This window comes from Pneumocystis murina (genome assembly GCF_000349005.2).
Source record: "Pneumocystis murina B123 chromosome Unknown supercont1.14, whole genome shotgun sequence".
Taxonomy (NCBI): Eukaryota; Fungi; Ascomycota; class Pneumocystomycetes; order Pneumocystales; family Pneumocystaceae; genus Pneumocystis; species Pneumocystis murina.
Genome location: NW_017802372.1, coordinates 214,809 through 229,266, shown reverse-complemented (window position 1 = coordinate 229,266; position 14,458 = coordinate 214,809). Strand labels below are relative to the sequence as shown.

General features: G+C 29.8%; 8 protein-coding genes across 8 annotated transcripts; 4 read left to right on the top strand and 4 right to left on the bottom strand.

Moving 5' to 3' along the window:
• Nucleotides 1-509: 509 nt before the first annotated feature.
• On the top strand, nt 510-3,186 carry PNEG_02951 (hypothetical protein; the record flags this gene model as incomplete). Its single annotated transcript, XM_007876805.1, has 6 exons — nt 510-524; nt 579-1,158; nt 1,204-1,757; nt 1,801-2,217; nt 2,258-2,947; nt 2,995-3,186. The coding sequence occupies 6 exons, from the start codon at nt 510-512 to the stop codon at nt 3,184-3,186; spliced, it is 2,448 nt and encodes an 815-aa protein (XP_007874996.1).
• A 211-nt stretch (nt 3,187-3,397) lies between these two features.
• On the bottom strand, nt 3,398-4,202 carry PNEG_02950 (hypothetical protein; the record flags this gene model as incomplete). The annotated part of the gene is made up of 2 exons (XM_007876804.1): nt 3,398-4,007; nt 4,192-4,202. 2 exons carry the CDS (start codon nt 4,200-4,202, stop codon nt 3,398-3,400), a joined length of 621 nt encoding a protein of 206 aa, XP_007874995.1.
• A 712-nt stretch (nt 4,203-4,914) lies between these two features.
• Nucleotides 4,915-5,471, top strand: PNEG_02949 (40S ribosomal protein S16-B; the record flags this gene model as incomplete). Its single annotated transcript, XM_007876803.1, has 4 exons — nt 4,915-5,046; nt 5,088-5,191; nt 5,233-5,407; nt 5,460-5,471. 4 exons carry the CDS (start codon nt 4,915-4,917, stop codon nt 5,469-5,471), a joined length of 423 nt encoding a protein of 140 aa, XP_007874994.1.
• An 80-nt stretch (nt 5,472-5,551) lies between these two features.
• On the bottom strand, nt 5,552-6,286 carry PNEG_02948 (40S ribosomal protein S14; the record flags this gene model as incomplete). The annotated part of the gene is made up of 4 exons (XM_007876802.1): nt 5,552-5,703; nt 5,746-5,877; nt 6,056-6,150; nt 6,210-6,286. 4 exons carry the CDS (start codon nt 6,284-6,286, stop codon nt 5,552-5,554), a joined length of 456 nt encoding a protein of 151 aa, XP_007874993.1.
• A 133-nt stretch (nt 6,287-6,419) lies between these two features.
• PNEG_02947 (hypothetical protein) lies at nt 6,420-8,193 on the top strand (the record flags this gene model as incomplete). Its single annotated transcript, XM_007876801.2, has 2 exons — nt 6,420-7,793; nt 7,837-8,193. 2 exons carry the CDS (start codon nt 6,420-6,422, stop codon nt 8,191-8,193), a joined length of 1,731 nt encoding a protein of 576 aa, XP_007874992.1.
• Nucleotides 8,194-8,302: 109 nt separating this feature from the next.
• On the bottom strand, nt 8,303-9,454 carry PNEG_02946 (hypothetical protein; the record flags this gene model as incomplete). The annotated part of the gene is made up of 5 exons (XM_007876800.1): nt 8,303-8,328; nt 8,376-8,562; nt 8,607-9,065; nt 9,122-9,350; nt 9,402-9,454. 5 exons carry the CDS (start codon nt 9,452-9,454, stop codon nt 8,303-8,305), a joined length of 954 nt encoding a protein of 317 aa, XP_007874991.1.
• An 86-nt stretch (nt 9,455-9,540) lies between these two features.
• PNEG_02945 (hypothetical protein) lies at nt 9,541-13,374 on the bottom strand. Its single transcript, XM_007876799.1, has 15 exons — nt 13,349-13,374; nt 13,151-13,230; nt 13,018-13,103; nt 12,890-12,972; nt 12,706-12,840; nt 12,336-12,660; nt 11,777-12,291; nt 11,131-11,736; nt 10,481-11,085; nt 10,415-10,433; nt 10,260-10,369; nt 10,013-10,213; nt 9,816-9,968; nt 9,639-9,764; nt 9,541-9,594 (listed from the first exon to the last, which is right to left on the bottom strand). The coding sequence occupies exons 1-15, from the start codon at nt 13,349-13,351 to the stop codon at nt 9,582-9,584; spliced, it is 3,060 nt and encodes a 1,019-aa protein (XP_007874990.1). The 5' UTR covers nt 13,352-13,374; the 3' UTR covers nt 9,541-9,581.
• Nucleotides 13,375-13,419: 45 nt separating this feature from the next.
• On the top strand, nt 13,420-14,359 carry PNEG_02944 (hypothetical protein; the record flags this gene model as incomplete). The annotated part of the gene is made up of 3 exons (XM_007876798.1): nt 13,420-13,583; nt 13,631-13,709; nt 13,756-14,359. The coding sequence occupies exons 1-3, from the start codon at nt 13,457-13,459 to the stop codon at nt 14,357-14,359; spliced, it is 810 nt and encodes a 269-aa protein (XP_007874989.1). The 5' UTR covers nt 13,420-13,456.
• Between the last annotated feature and the right edge of the window lie 99 nt (nt 14,360-14,458).

Below are 14,458 nucleotides of genomic sequence, written 5' to 3'. Positions count from 1 at the left end.
AAATATGAAAAAATAACATATTTTGAAATGAAAAAAAACAATTAAATAATAATAGTATTTTTTTCTTTTTTTTTCATAAAATTTCCCGAATTTTACTCTTTTATAATCCTTATTTTCCTAAAAAAAATTATTTTTAAGTCGGTTGAACTTTATCGTTTCGACATTGAATTTTTTGTCTTAAATATATAGAAAAATAAAGGTAAAAAGTAACCTATTCATAAATTAATATATTTATCTTAAAAAGATCTAATCAGTTTAAAAAAACAGCCTTAAAAACCCAATTAAAAATAAATTTTATTTCAATATATGAAAAAAGTTTATTTTATATATAAAAAAACTTTTGAATAGTCTTTCCACGAGGAAAAAAGTCGTTTTCCTTCTTAGAATTATCTTTTTATTCCTTTTATTGAAAATATTTCTTTTTCTACTATATATCACGTGACTGTTACTGTAGTAACCTATGTTTATGTACGATTTATTAAAAATTGAGGTTTGAAAATTTATATATAATGGAAGAAAAAAATGTGAGTTTATATGTTTTTTATGAAAATATTCTGATCAATTATGTTTTTTTGTAGCAATCAAGACTTCCCCAGCCCTTGTCGAGAATGGTATCTCCGATAACTAAAATAAAGACAAATCCTCTGGCTGATTCTACATCATCAGTTAATATTATTCCACAAAGAAATGTCTCAGGAACCAAGAGATCTCTTAAAGATTTAGAAATTAATGTGTCTGATAATTCTAAGAAAAAAAATACAACTGTTTCTGAGAGAAAAACCCTTGTAGAACGGGCAGTTGCACCTCGAAAGCCTTCTGGGAGTAGTAATAATAGATCGTCTGTCAATGAAAATAATAAATCTGTATCTGTTTATCAAAAGACTTGTCAACCTGGCCTTAGTCGTTCATTAAATGGGGGACATGTACGATCTGCTTCGACTCTTGGAGGCAATTTACCCAATACAATGTTGAATTCTCAAACGATACAACGATCAGGTACTAAAACATTAGGAGATAGACCTAAACGTCCTGCTTGGGATACTAGAGGTAGACTTGAGGATATGGAGATTGCATATTCTGAATTAAAAGAACAAATCTCTATTGGGAATGCAGAAAAGGATGCAATTATTACTGCGCTTGAGAGTGAACGTCACAAGTGTAAGTTTATTTTTTTCTTTCTAGCTGTTTTTTCATAGAGATTAGTAAATGAATTAGAAGTTGTTAAAAAGAGTTTGATGAATGAATTAGAAGAAGCAAGATCCTTTTTATTAACACGAAAGCTGGAAATGGATGAGCAATTGAGTAAATTAAGATGTGAAAATTTAGAGCTTGAAAGAAAACTTGATGATGAACGCCGTCAATTTAGAAATGAAATGGATGATTTTGTAAGGAAAAATAGGGATGAAATTGATTTACTCGAAAGGAAACATAGAGACGAGATTAAATCCTTAGAAAAGACATATAAAGAAGAAATTGATGAAATCAAACAAGATGGAAAGCAGAAATTGGAATCTCTAGTAAGTTATTATAAAAATGAAATGGAAATGATGGAGAAAAAACATACAACTGCAATAGAAGAAGCATGTTCTCAAAGCATTCTGGAGTTGCAAAAATTTAAAATAGAGAGTGCGCTTGAAAAACAAAAAGCCGATCTGGCATTTGATGCAAAAGAAAGAGAATTACAGATGACTAAAATATCTTTGAATGAGGTCACTTCTGATCTTGAAAGGGAAAAAATCTTAAATGTTTCACTTCGTGTAAGTTGTATATATTTTTAATTTTATTTTTAATTTTCTTTAGAATGAAATTAATGAAAAATGCGTATCCAATCTAACTCTTGAATCATCTGTATCTGTTTTTCGTACTGAGATTGGAAAATTGGAGTCCCAGATTGCCTCGCAAAAGGCCGATATTGAAGAGTTTTCTCGTTTAGCTAAAGATGCACAGGAGGAAAAAGAAATATATTGCAAAAAACTCAGAGAAGAAGAAACATTTCGTAGAAAGTTACATAATCAAATTCAAGAACTTAAAGGGAATATTCGTGTATTTTGTAGAGTGAGACCATTTTTAGAGCATGAAAAGCCTGAAAACGGTGCAGTAGATATCAAATATCCTGACGAATCAAAAGAAGGAAAAGAAATTGAGATATTTGGACAAACAGTAGAATCATCTTTGGGATCTGTGCATTCTAAAAGCTATCCTTTCTCTTTTGATAAAGTAATTAATTTAATTCTTTCATTTTTATTAAATGATATAGGTTTTTTCTCCTAAATGTTCAAATGACATGATTTTTGATGAGATTTCTCAGCTCGTGCAGAGCGCATTGGACGGGTATAATGTATGTATCTTTGCATATGGACAAACTGGTTCTGGGAAAACATATACGATGTGTGCAAAAGATGGTATGATTCCACGTGCTGTAAATCAAATTTATAATACTGCTCATGCCTTATCTGAAAAAGGTTGGTGCTATTCTATGGAAGGACAATTTCTTGAAATCTATAATGAGCATATTAATGACTTACTTGGTCATCCTGATGAATTTGATAAGAAAAAACATGAAATTCGACATGATCCTAAAGAATGCAGGACAATTGTTACTGATTTAACCACAGTTGTCCTTGATACCCCTTCTAAAGTATCTTCAATACTTAAAAAGGCTTCTAATAACCGATTTGTTGCTGCAACACATGCAAATGAGCGATCTAGTCGTTCTCATTCAGTTTTTATTCTTACACTTTATGGAACCAATAGTATAACAGGTGAAACATCGCGTGGTACTCTTAATCTCATTGATCTCGCCGGATCCGAACGTCTTTCCCAAAGTCAAAGCATTGGAGATCGTCTCAAAGAAACGCAAGCTATCAATAAAAGTCTCAGTTGTTTGGGTGATGTTATATCTGCTCTTAGTAATCCCAAGGGACATATTCCTTATCGCAATTCAAAGGTTTTTATAGCTTTCTTATCATCCATCTTGATTAATTTCTTTCATAGTTAACATATTTGCTACAATATTCGTTAGGAGGCCATTCGAAAACCCTAATGCTAGTTACCTTATCGCCATTACTTCAACATTTATCGGAAAGTCTTTGTAGCTTGCGTTTTGCGACAAAGGTTAATAATACTGTGATTGGAACGGCTCGTAAGACGAGTAAAGTGCAAAATGTATCTTTAACAGATGGTTAAAGAAAATATTTAAATTTTAATTCATATCTTTTAATAAAAGGCTCCTAAAAATGTATATAAAATGTCCATAAAATGCTATGGAGTCATGCAAGTACGTATTGTGTGGAAGAGCATGTAAATATCTGAGAATTATTTTTTATCTTTTCTTTTAAAGAATAATTTGACTTATTTAAAAAATTGCAATTCTTTTTCAGAATATTCTTCATAATTTTTACTTGAAACCTGCTTCTTGTCTTAAGCGGTTTACATGCTTCCTTAATTCTGCCGTAAGTAGACTACGAATATTATCATGAAATATTGTTGATTTTGTTTGATCTGACCCCAATTTTTTCCATGTTTCGACAAATGGTTTCAATTTATCTTGAATTGGTGCACCAAACCTTGCTTCAATACCTTGGCCAAGACGTGGAATCCAGCGTGGAAATCCACGGGTTTCAGGCATCAGATATTGCGTTCCATGAAAAAATACCGGAACAACTGCTGGTAATCTTGTACTCCGTTGTGCTGCTTCAAGAAAAAGCCGCGCAACTCCCCATTTAAATATTCCTAGAGCACATTCTGGCTGTTGATAAACTTTTCCTTCAGGAAAAATATGAACCCAGGCACAAATTGGGTCAGAAATCAGTCGAATAGCATCATCTATACTTGGCTGAAATGGTCCTGCACCATAACGAACAATAGGAAGAGTCTGTCCAAGAGAAAAAAAGAGAGATGCCGATCGATTAGTAAAACAAATATCGGATGCTGCAAGAGACCATCGAATACGTGTATTAAACCATGTTCGAAAAGGAAATGTTGCCCAGAGAAGAGGATCATCGAGTCTACCATAAATAAGTTAATCGATAACCCCCAAAAAAATCGATAATACACGCTAAGATGATTTGATACTGAAGAAGAGTTAAAGATGAAAATTTAATTTTAAAAAATATAGAATAATAGAGATCTTAAGAGGGTATTATATGCATAGATTAATCCAATTATATGCACTTCAGTATCTAACTATACTTTTCAAACATATAATTTCAAGACTTGCTCTGATTTTTTCCATTTATATCCTTTCAACATATATTTATTCCTTAAGTCTTTTTTAATCCATTGACCTGATAATTTATATAAAGCATATATAAATTTATCTTATAACCCTCATTAAATTATTCTTTTCTCTTCATTCTTTTTTATAATATTTATTTCACACCTGTAATAAGACCTTGTTGATATCTTGTTGTTTTAAGTAGGTTTAAAAAAGCTTCTCCCCCAATTACTTTAATACGACGAACACCATATATCATGAATATTCGAGAAATTAAAGCCACACCAAAAATAATAATGCGTGAAAGAAAATTCCATGGTTTTCTATATGAAATATCTTTCCTAAAGAGAGGACGAATAATCCAATGTGAATAAACAGGTAAATGCATAACTAGAAGTATAATATTAATTTTTAAATCCAGAGTGTTGCTGCGGCAACATATCGCTGTCTGGTGAACTATCGCAATACCTAGCTTATCCCTAGACTTAAATGATGTTAGTCCCCTAACCCTAAGCAACTGAACCTTTAACTTCAACCCTGACCCTTGCCCTTGCCCTTGTTGATAACCCTGATAGTAACCCTAATAATAACCCTAGTAATAACCCTAGTAATAACCCTAGTAATAACCCTAATTCTATATATTAGACCCAACCCTTTACTGTTTTATTTTTCTGCTCGGTTTTTTCAAATTCAAGAAAATGGAATTTGTTCAAACATTTGGCCGTAAAAAGACTGCAACAGCTGTTGCTCATTGCAAAGCAGGTAGAGGCCTTTTTAAAATAAACGGATCTCCTATAGATCTTATTAAGCCAGAAATTCTTCGTCTTAAAGTAAGTTTTTTATATAAAATAGATCTTACTTATATCATTAGATTTATGAGCCTATCTTAATTGCAGGTCCAGATAAGTTTTCTAATGTGGATATTCGTGTTCGTGTTTCGGGCGGAGGCCGTGTTTCTCAAATTTATGCTATTCGGTATATTTTTTTATACATAGATATTAGCTAAATGTATTTAGTCAGGCTATTTCTAAGGCAATTGTTGCTTATTATCAGAAATATGTAGATGAGCAGAGTAAAATTGAGTTGAAAAAGACATTAGTGAGCTATGATCGAACACTACTTGTTGCAGATCCAAGACGGTGTGAACCTAAGAAGTTTGGAGGGAAGGGAGCTCGTTCAAAATATCAAAAAGTAATATTTTATACAAGAATGAGGGAAAATATAAAACTAATTTTAAATTTAGTCATATCGTTAAATTTTGTGTTATGAATTGCATAATAATTTTTATAAACAAAATTTTAAAATACATATATATTATTTTTATTTGAACTATATTTAAAGTCTACGACCTCTTCGTCCGCCTTTTCGTCTAGTTGAATCTGTTGGTATCGGAGTTACATCTTCAATTCTTCCTATTCTCATTCCAGATCTTGCAAGGGCTCTTAATGCCGATTGAGCACCTGGCCCTGGTGTTTTTGTAGATGTTCCTTTAATTAATTAATATATATATATATATATTTCTATTGTACCTCCTGCTGCACGTATTTTAATATGAAGCGCTGTAATACCTAATTCTTTACAGCGAGCAGCAACATCCTGCGCTGCTAGCATAGCTGCATATGGAGAAGACTCATCTCGATCTGCCTTAACCTTCATTCCGCCTATTGAAATAGAATTAAATATTAAAATAAAAAAAAAAGAAGATATAAATAAATATGTATTTATGAAATGATGCCTTTTTTTCTTTTTTTTCTGGATAAATTTTTGACTTTAAGAAAAGTTTACATATTTATCCCCTTTTTCCCCGTTTTTTCCTTATCTTAAAGAAAAAATGCATACCTGTGACACGTGCGATTGTTTCCCTTCCAGATAAATCAGTAACATGAACAAACGTATCATTAAAATTTGCAAAAATATGTGCAACTCCAAAAACCCTAAAATCTGTCAGAAATTCATGTTTTTTTTTCTAAAAAAAAATCTAATAAATACTTACAGCTCCCCCTCTTTAATTTGAGGTCCTACTGATGTTTGTTCTACTGATGATGATACTTTTTTCTCTTTTGGTGCCATAAAAAAATATCTTAAATTTTTTTCGACTTGAAAAAAATAATATGGAGAAAGCTCAAGACAGATAGGCTTTTTAAAAAAAAACAAAAATAACATATTTTAAAGGGTTATCTTTTATTTTTAGTATTAAATAAGCATGTTTCATGAACTTCTTATTCTTCTTTCATCATATTCTTCTCATCAATTAGTTTCAATATTTGACTCTTCACCTTGGATTCATCCTTCAGAGAGAATTCTTGTTCATTCTCTCTGTAAATTGGCTCGTCAGCATAGTTTCCTGCGTCAGAATAAAAGGATATCATTGGAATTAAAAAAATCATGGATAAATATAGTTTATATGGGAATTTGTGAGATTTGTGAGCCTTTTATGAAGTTAATTCTTGAAATTGAAGAACAAATTCTTTCTAAAGATTCTATACTTGTTGGTGGAAAAGATAATATTTCTCTTTCACAAATAGAAATTATGTTTAAACCATGGTATAGAAGAATGGATTATTTAGAACATATTGTTTTACAAATTAAAGAAAATTGTAAGGAAGAAGAGATAATGAATGAGTTAGAAGAAGATATGAAAGCAGGGTATAAAGATATTGAGAATATAGCAAGATTTTTGTTATGTTTAATGCAGAAATCATGGGTTAATAGGATGATTCCATGGATGTTTTGGGGAAAAATTCCATTAAATGAAGAATTTTATATTTCTGTGATTAAAGAAAAAGATTTGGAAGAATATAGATATGATATGAAGAAAGTTCCAAAATTTGTTTCTGAGAAAGCAGCATATGATATTTTTACGAATGGAAAAGCAATTTGTAAAATGGAAAATGTATTGAGAGATGAATTTTTTGAGCATTCTGTTATTTCTGACAACATGAATTTGATTTTGACATTAGAATATCCGATTTCTTTGTGTTTATTTGAAAATGTTATTAAAAAAATTAAGGAAAATTGTTCTAAAAGCATTTTCAAAAATATTATTTCAATAAATATGATTACGAATCTTATTAGGCTATTATGTGACTATTATTTAATTCAATACTCAGAATTTGCTTTTTATTTTCTCAAAGAAGTTTTTAATAAGCAGAAAGTTATAAAAATGTCAAAACAAACACAAATATCAATTATATTGATTAGGACATTTAAAGAATTAAGTAGATTTGAAGAAAATTTAAATCTTGATGACAATATTCCAAACAGACGTATGCTATCGCTTTTAATTTCAAAAGATTCTGTACATAATACGTCCTTTTCTGATTTATTAATTGGAGTTCCTATTATTCTTTCATTTTCAATACCATGGCCATTAACTTTATTTTTTTCAGAAAAAGATGTTGAAAAGTATAGTGATATTTTTTCATATCTAATTGCTATTAAACAAGCACGAACACTTTTATCTGACTTATGGAGGGAAAGGCGGGTTGTTGCTAATCCAGATAGAATTAAACGTTCTTATTGGGCCACTGCTAATTATGTACTATATTTTTTAGATGGTCTTTGGGCCTATTTTCAGGTAGTTTTGATAATCAATTATTAATTATCAAATAATCATTTAGGCAAATGTTATTCTAACTGAATATGAGAAGTTAATGTCCTGTTTTTCTGATGATTTTAGTTATGATCCTGAATCCATTCAAATATGTCATCAGCAATTTTTATTCAGTTTAACTAAAAAATTATTTTTGAAAAATGATAATTTTTTAGCAACTTTAAAAAAGATTCTTTTATCTGTAAACTTAATTGCCTCTGTTATTAATTCTTGCTTTGTAAATAATTATACAGTTCCACAACAGTTTGATGAAAACCTTATTAGAGGTTTTATTAAACAAATTATTCGTATTATAGAAGAAATAGAGCATACTGATGTTGATTTGAGACTAGTAAATCATCTGCTCTTAAGGATGGAATTTTAGATTACTGTGTAGAAAGATTCTTAATATTTTTTTAATGTGTTTGATATTTATAGATACTTTAATTATTCAAACTTCTGAGATAAATTTTATATTGTATCATAAATAATTTTTAACTGTTTAATCTTTGAGACAGTTCTTTTTATTTATTAAATTGAATATAATATTGATATTAAATAACTTACCATTAACAATCTTCAAAATGGCTTGGGATGTAAGTGAATCAGGATATTCTTCCATAAAATTTAAACCTTCATCACATGCATTTCGCATTTTAGGATCTAAAGGAATTTCACCAAGAAAATTGATATCCATTTCTTTTGAAAAAGCATAAGCGCCGCCAGTATTTGCTTTAAAAATATGTGAAGAATTCTAAATATTTATTTTTTAAAGCTTTAAAAAATAAAAAAACATACATGACAATGTGGACAAATAAAAATACTCATATTTTCAACGATTCCTAATATAGGTAATCCTATTTTTCTGCAAAAGTTTACTTCTTTACGAACATCAAGTAAAGAAACCTCTTGAGGTGTTGTTATAAGTATAGCACCATCAATTCCATTTTCTTTTAAAAATTGTACTATACTCATGTGTTCATCTGATGTTCCTGGAGGTGTATCAATCAATAAATAATCTAAATCAGACCATTCAACATCTTTTAAAAATTGTTTAATTAAGCCATTTTTTTTAGTTCCACGCCAAATAACAGCATCTTCCTCACTTGGAAGCATAAATCCAATTGACATAACACTAATATTGTCTGTTATATATACAGGTGTCCATCCAGAGCCTGATGAATGAATTCGTTCGGTATTGCAACCCATTATAGTTGGAATTGATGGGCCACATAAATCAATATCAAGAATACCTACCTTAATATATTTATATTAAAAAGATATTTTTTTAATAATAAATCATTTATTTTTACTTGTTTTTTATCGGTTGATAAACACCATGCTAATTGAGCTGTAAACATACTTTTTCCTACTCCTCCCTTGCCACTTAAAATAAGAATTTTTCTTTGAATTGATTCCATCCTTTTTTTAATACAATCAATATCAGGATCGGGCAATGGATTCCTTGTTAAACATGCTTCTTGATTAGGACAACCTTTACATATAGATGCTTGACCGGCAGTTTGTGATGATGTTCCCGGACTAGAAAAAAATAGAATCAGAAATAAAAAATAGTTTTCTGTTCTCTTTTACCATTCATCTGGTACATTTTTGAATTTATCTATACTTTGTGATATTTGAGACATGATGAAGTTAGCGAAAAATATGAAAAAAAGATAAGAATATTGAATAAAGTAGATAATTAAAAAGAAAGAAAAAAGATGACAAAAGATTGATTGAAAAGTGTAGAGAAGTATTGATATTAGATGTATATTATGATTTTAAGCTTTTAAAATGAGTTATTGTAAATATTAATATAATAATACTTACTGAACGCAAATATAGGGAACTTCTACATCTTCTCCTTGTTCATCATCTGCACAAATTTCTAAAAGAATTGTCTTTTTATTTTCCAAAACAGGTTTTTTTGAAACAAGTTCAATAAGTTGTGTTAATCTAATATTATTAATAATAATGTTTTTGAAATTATTTATTTTAGATATAAACCTCATTGGTCGTCTTTCTTGATGTTTTTTTTCAGGAAAAAACGATGCATAAAGAAGACTTACGCCACTAGATAACATTGTAATTGTAAGTCCTTCGTTATTTTTAAAATGGAGAAGAAGTTCTTGGAGAGTAATATCTCCATAAATATCAAACCTATATATATTTATAAAATTTTTTATTATCTTTAAGTTATTTACCTTTCCCATATTTGAGATACTTCTTTATTGTTATACTTAAGTTTAGGAGATGCGATTGGTTCAGAAAACGTAATAAAAGGTAATGCAAGATTTAAAAATGAATTCCTGTAGTCTTCAAGTTTATTTTTCTTATCAATTATCTTATATAACTCCAAGCAAACAAGGCCTGAGACGAGAGCAGTTGTAGTAGCAATGGCAGGACTATAAATATATTAATTATGTTATTTTTAATTTTGAAAAAAATTACATGATTTTTCCTGCAATAAGTTTTGTATTGTAGCGAGTTGTTGTCTCTATTCCATAATTTAATGCTCGAAGATTAGATGCTGCTGTAATGAAGTCTATATGATAGTTTGTCTATAATAATTAAACATCTAAATTAATTCATCAAAAGTAAATTACATCATCATCTTTCTCAAAGCTGTTCTCTTATCAATAAAATCAAACTGCTGAAAATAGTCAACTTACATAACAGGATTGAGTCTATAACCGGCCAAGGTTGATGGAAGAGGTAAACAACTAATAAGATTATTTAGTTCACTAGAATCTGCCTTAGTCCCTATCTCAATATTAGGATCAGAATCATTTTCTTGTATTTTTATGCCAGCTTTTGGTGAAAAATCTGGCACTATTATATTATCTAAAACTCTCTTATAAATTCCTCTGTCTACTTCACCTTTAAGTCCATAATTAAAAGCATGCAAATTAGCGCCTGCAATAATAAAGGCTAAGTGTTGTTCATCATTTATATCAAATATAAGTGGAGTAGGAACTCTTTTAGGACCAGACCAGAATGGCACGCCGTTTGAAGTAATTGAGTCTCTCGGAAAATTAAACAAAAGCTGTTGTATATCGTTATTAAATTTCTTCTCAAATTCCAATCGTGCCCAAACAATGCATTCCTCAAAAGTCAAAGGTTTAGATGTCACAAGGTAGCTTTGTATTATTTCTAAAATATCTTTTTGGCTTCCACTTTGTTTTAATAATTCCTGAATAAAATTAGGCTGACTAAGATATAAATTAACGTTTTCTGCAGGTTGTCTAAAATATCCTTCGAAAAGATTTCTAGCCCACTAAAATATTTGAATTGATCAAAATATATAGATCGGATTACTTACAGAAATAGTATGTTCAATTTGATTTGGAAAATTCTTTATAGTACATATGGGAAAAGATTTTTCTGAAGGATCTCTAGATGAACTATATGATTCTGTTAAATAGGGATAAATAACTTGAGTATTTCCTTTAGTTCCTAATGTTCCTGATTCTAAAAGAGGTTTTCTGTAAAAAACGCATTTTTGATCTACATATATCCTAGTATTAACATTATCTAACGCATTTGTAACACCATCTAATGATTCGAAAAAATCTGCATCAAAAAGATTTTCAGTTTCTGGGCAAACTCTTTCTGTATATGTTACAATTTTTTCTGTGATTTCCGGATTCATTTGAATCACTGCAGCTGCTGCACATTCTGACTTAAGTTTTCCAACGTCTTTTGATTTGAAAAGGAATTGCCTGTTAAGATTACTTTTTTCAATAGTATCCATATCAGTAATATATATTTTCCCCTTGGGACCTGTTGAAAGGCCTAACATAGCCCAATTTTTCAGCATTTCACAACCAATGGCTCCAGTTCCTACAAGAAATTCTCTAAAGTTTGATATTTTTTGCTGAAAATCTTTTCCAAATACAGCAATTTGACCATCATAACGAGAATTAATCTAAAAGAAATAAGTAAAAGTAACTACATATAAAACATACAGGAGAACAAGATTCTTCTGTTAATCTGCATGAAGTTGGAAGACTTTCTAATGAATCAAAATACATATATTGTTGGATAGGAGTAAATTTTCCACTAATAGCTTTTAATGCTTCTTGAGCAGCTAGCCCTCCAAAAACAGCTGCCATAGGATTAAGATCCCCTCGAGCTTGGTATGCTACCTCTTTGATTACTCTTTCATCTAATTTCAATTCTTTTGAATATTTAGAAGATATGATTTTTGCAATAGTATAAACAATTTCAGCATCTTCTTCATTGCGTGATTTAGGAAGACGTCTATAGTCTTCTAAAAATGAATATAATGCTTGAAATGCTATATGAAGTAACAATGGTCTGTCTAATTTAGAATAATCATTTGTCAAAAAGCTAGGAGAAACAATAGATTCTCTAAGAGATTTAAATTGAATTTTTTTCGACATTTTTACTTGAACAAATATTCCTCCTCCTTTATATTCCCCAATATTATCAATATTCCCTATAGAAAATGAATATGGACCTAAAATGTTTGAATTTACGAATTTTAAAGAGAAAAAAATTAACCTTTCACCTGAATCTTTCTTGGGGAAGACATATTTAATGCTTCCATTCCTTTTATCTCTTTAAAAGTGACATAGTCTCCATCTTCAAGCCCATGTCGTGTTTCATCAAGAACAGTAACAATACCATCTTGCGAAATTGAAGAAATAATACCCATAATTGGATTTTCTCCATTTGTATCAAAAATATAGAAATCCTTCCCAAAATCACAAAATATATACCCAAACAACCCACGAACATCTGTAGAAATAAAATATATCCCATGTTCATGTGTATAGTCGTTTATTTCTATCTGTCTTTTTAATGAAGTTTCTGTTAATATAACAATCTTAATCTTAATATACCTAAATTAAAACTATTAAAATATTTTTACCTGAAATTTATCCAAAACATGGTAATTGAATTCCTCTTTCAAAAAATTAACAAGAACATAACGATTTAATTCTGAAAGATATGGAACTGAAACTTGATCTCGAGGTTTTCCAATATCCCTATGTTTGAAAAAGAACTTTTCTAAATATCAGAACATTCCTTTTCTTTTATTTATTTTGATTTACCTGTGACGACATGTCTTCTATTTGTATAGGAGTAGGATCATATAATGTAATGTTTTTTACACCTGCAAGGCATATATTTTTTGCTAATAAACATTTAAAAAAATAAATAGCATATTTCCAGAATAGACCTATCTCGCATCCAAGTCCTTTTAACCCGACAATTAAGACATTTGATATACTCATTCGTTTCATTGCCTCATGTCCCAAAACATATCTTTCCACATATTAAGAAATTATAAATGCAAATAAGTACTTTCATACAATTGTCTTGAATACAATCCTTCATCAATGAGATGATCTACAACGTCCAAAGGCTTTTGTTCATCAATCTGCATTTTAGACTATAAAGACACATTAGTAAACCTTTTTTTCAGCTGAAAAAAAGAGGGCTATTATATAGAACCAATCAATTCATGGATTTTTATTTTAAATTGTTGTAAAGCATAAGGAATGGCTTACCATTGTTATTTTTCAGAAAAACTTTTTTTTGACGTACGATTATGGGACGAGAAGCGGTTAACAGACAGGAAAAAAGGCTAAAAAGAGGTTTTATTTGCGAAAAAAAAGATGTCAGAACGTAGAAAAACTACTGGAACAGTTATTTCAGATGTTCCTGTTTTTTTTGAGGATTTAAATGGTGAAAAAAGGACTAAAATTGAGCGTATAAGGCCGTTACATGAGTCGAGGAAAATATGTGGGTTTATAGGGAGAAAATGGTTAAAAATGGCTAATTGAATGAAGATTTGAAGATGGGGTTGATTACTAAGGCAGATGGTTCAGCTTATCTTGAACAAGAACGGATAAAAATGGTTTCTGCAGTGTAAAGATTTTTAGAAAAAAATTGGAAGAAATTTATTGGTTTTTAGTTATGGTCCTCAGCAATTTAAGAAGGCTACGTCTTTTCATTCTACTGCTCGTCTTAATTGTGAAGTTAAATATGCATCATTTGCGTTAAAACAAAGATATTATCATAATCGAGAAATAATTGAGAAAAATATGTCTATGCATCTTGAGGCAGCCATATCTCCTTCAATTCAGTTGGATATTTTTCCTAAATCTATTATTCATGTTTATGTTTTTGTCCTTGAGGCAGATGGAGAATCATCAACGTTTGCAGCAGCTATCACATGTGCTTCTGCTGCTATTGCTGATGCAAGTATAGAATGTATAGATTTGGTTACAGGATCAGCGGCAGTTATTAATAAAAAAAATTGTCTTGTAATGGATCCTACAGATGATGATGAAATTGAAAAAATGTTTTCTATAGTTATTGGATATATGGCAGTAAGAGACGAATTAACTGAATTATGGTCATATGGCTTAGGATTAAATTCAACGGATGAATGTAAAATAGATTATATTATCAATAAATGTATCTCTATGGCATCGGATTATCGGTTTGTATTAAATAATGCTATTATGCAAAAATTGGAGGAACAATTGCGTTTAAATGAATTGATGCAAAAATAATTTTACTTTTTTGTTTGTTTTTTTTAGAAAAAAGATTTTTGATTCATATCAAAAATATCACATTTTTTATATTATATATTTTCGAAAATTGAAAAGATG

Excerpts from the sequence above, each read along its gene's own strand:
- PNEG_02945 (XM_007876799.1), bottom strand. Across the intron at positions 11,086-11,130 it reads AAATTGAACATACTATTTCT|TGGGCTAGAAATCTTTTCGA; the intron begins GTAAGTAATCCG and ends CAAATATTTTAG. Across the intron at positions 10,214-10,259 it reads CTTATTGCAGGAAAAATCAT|TCCTGCCATTGCTACTACAA; the intron begins GTAATTTTTTTC and ends ATATATTTATAG.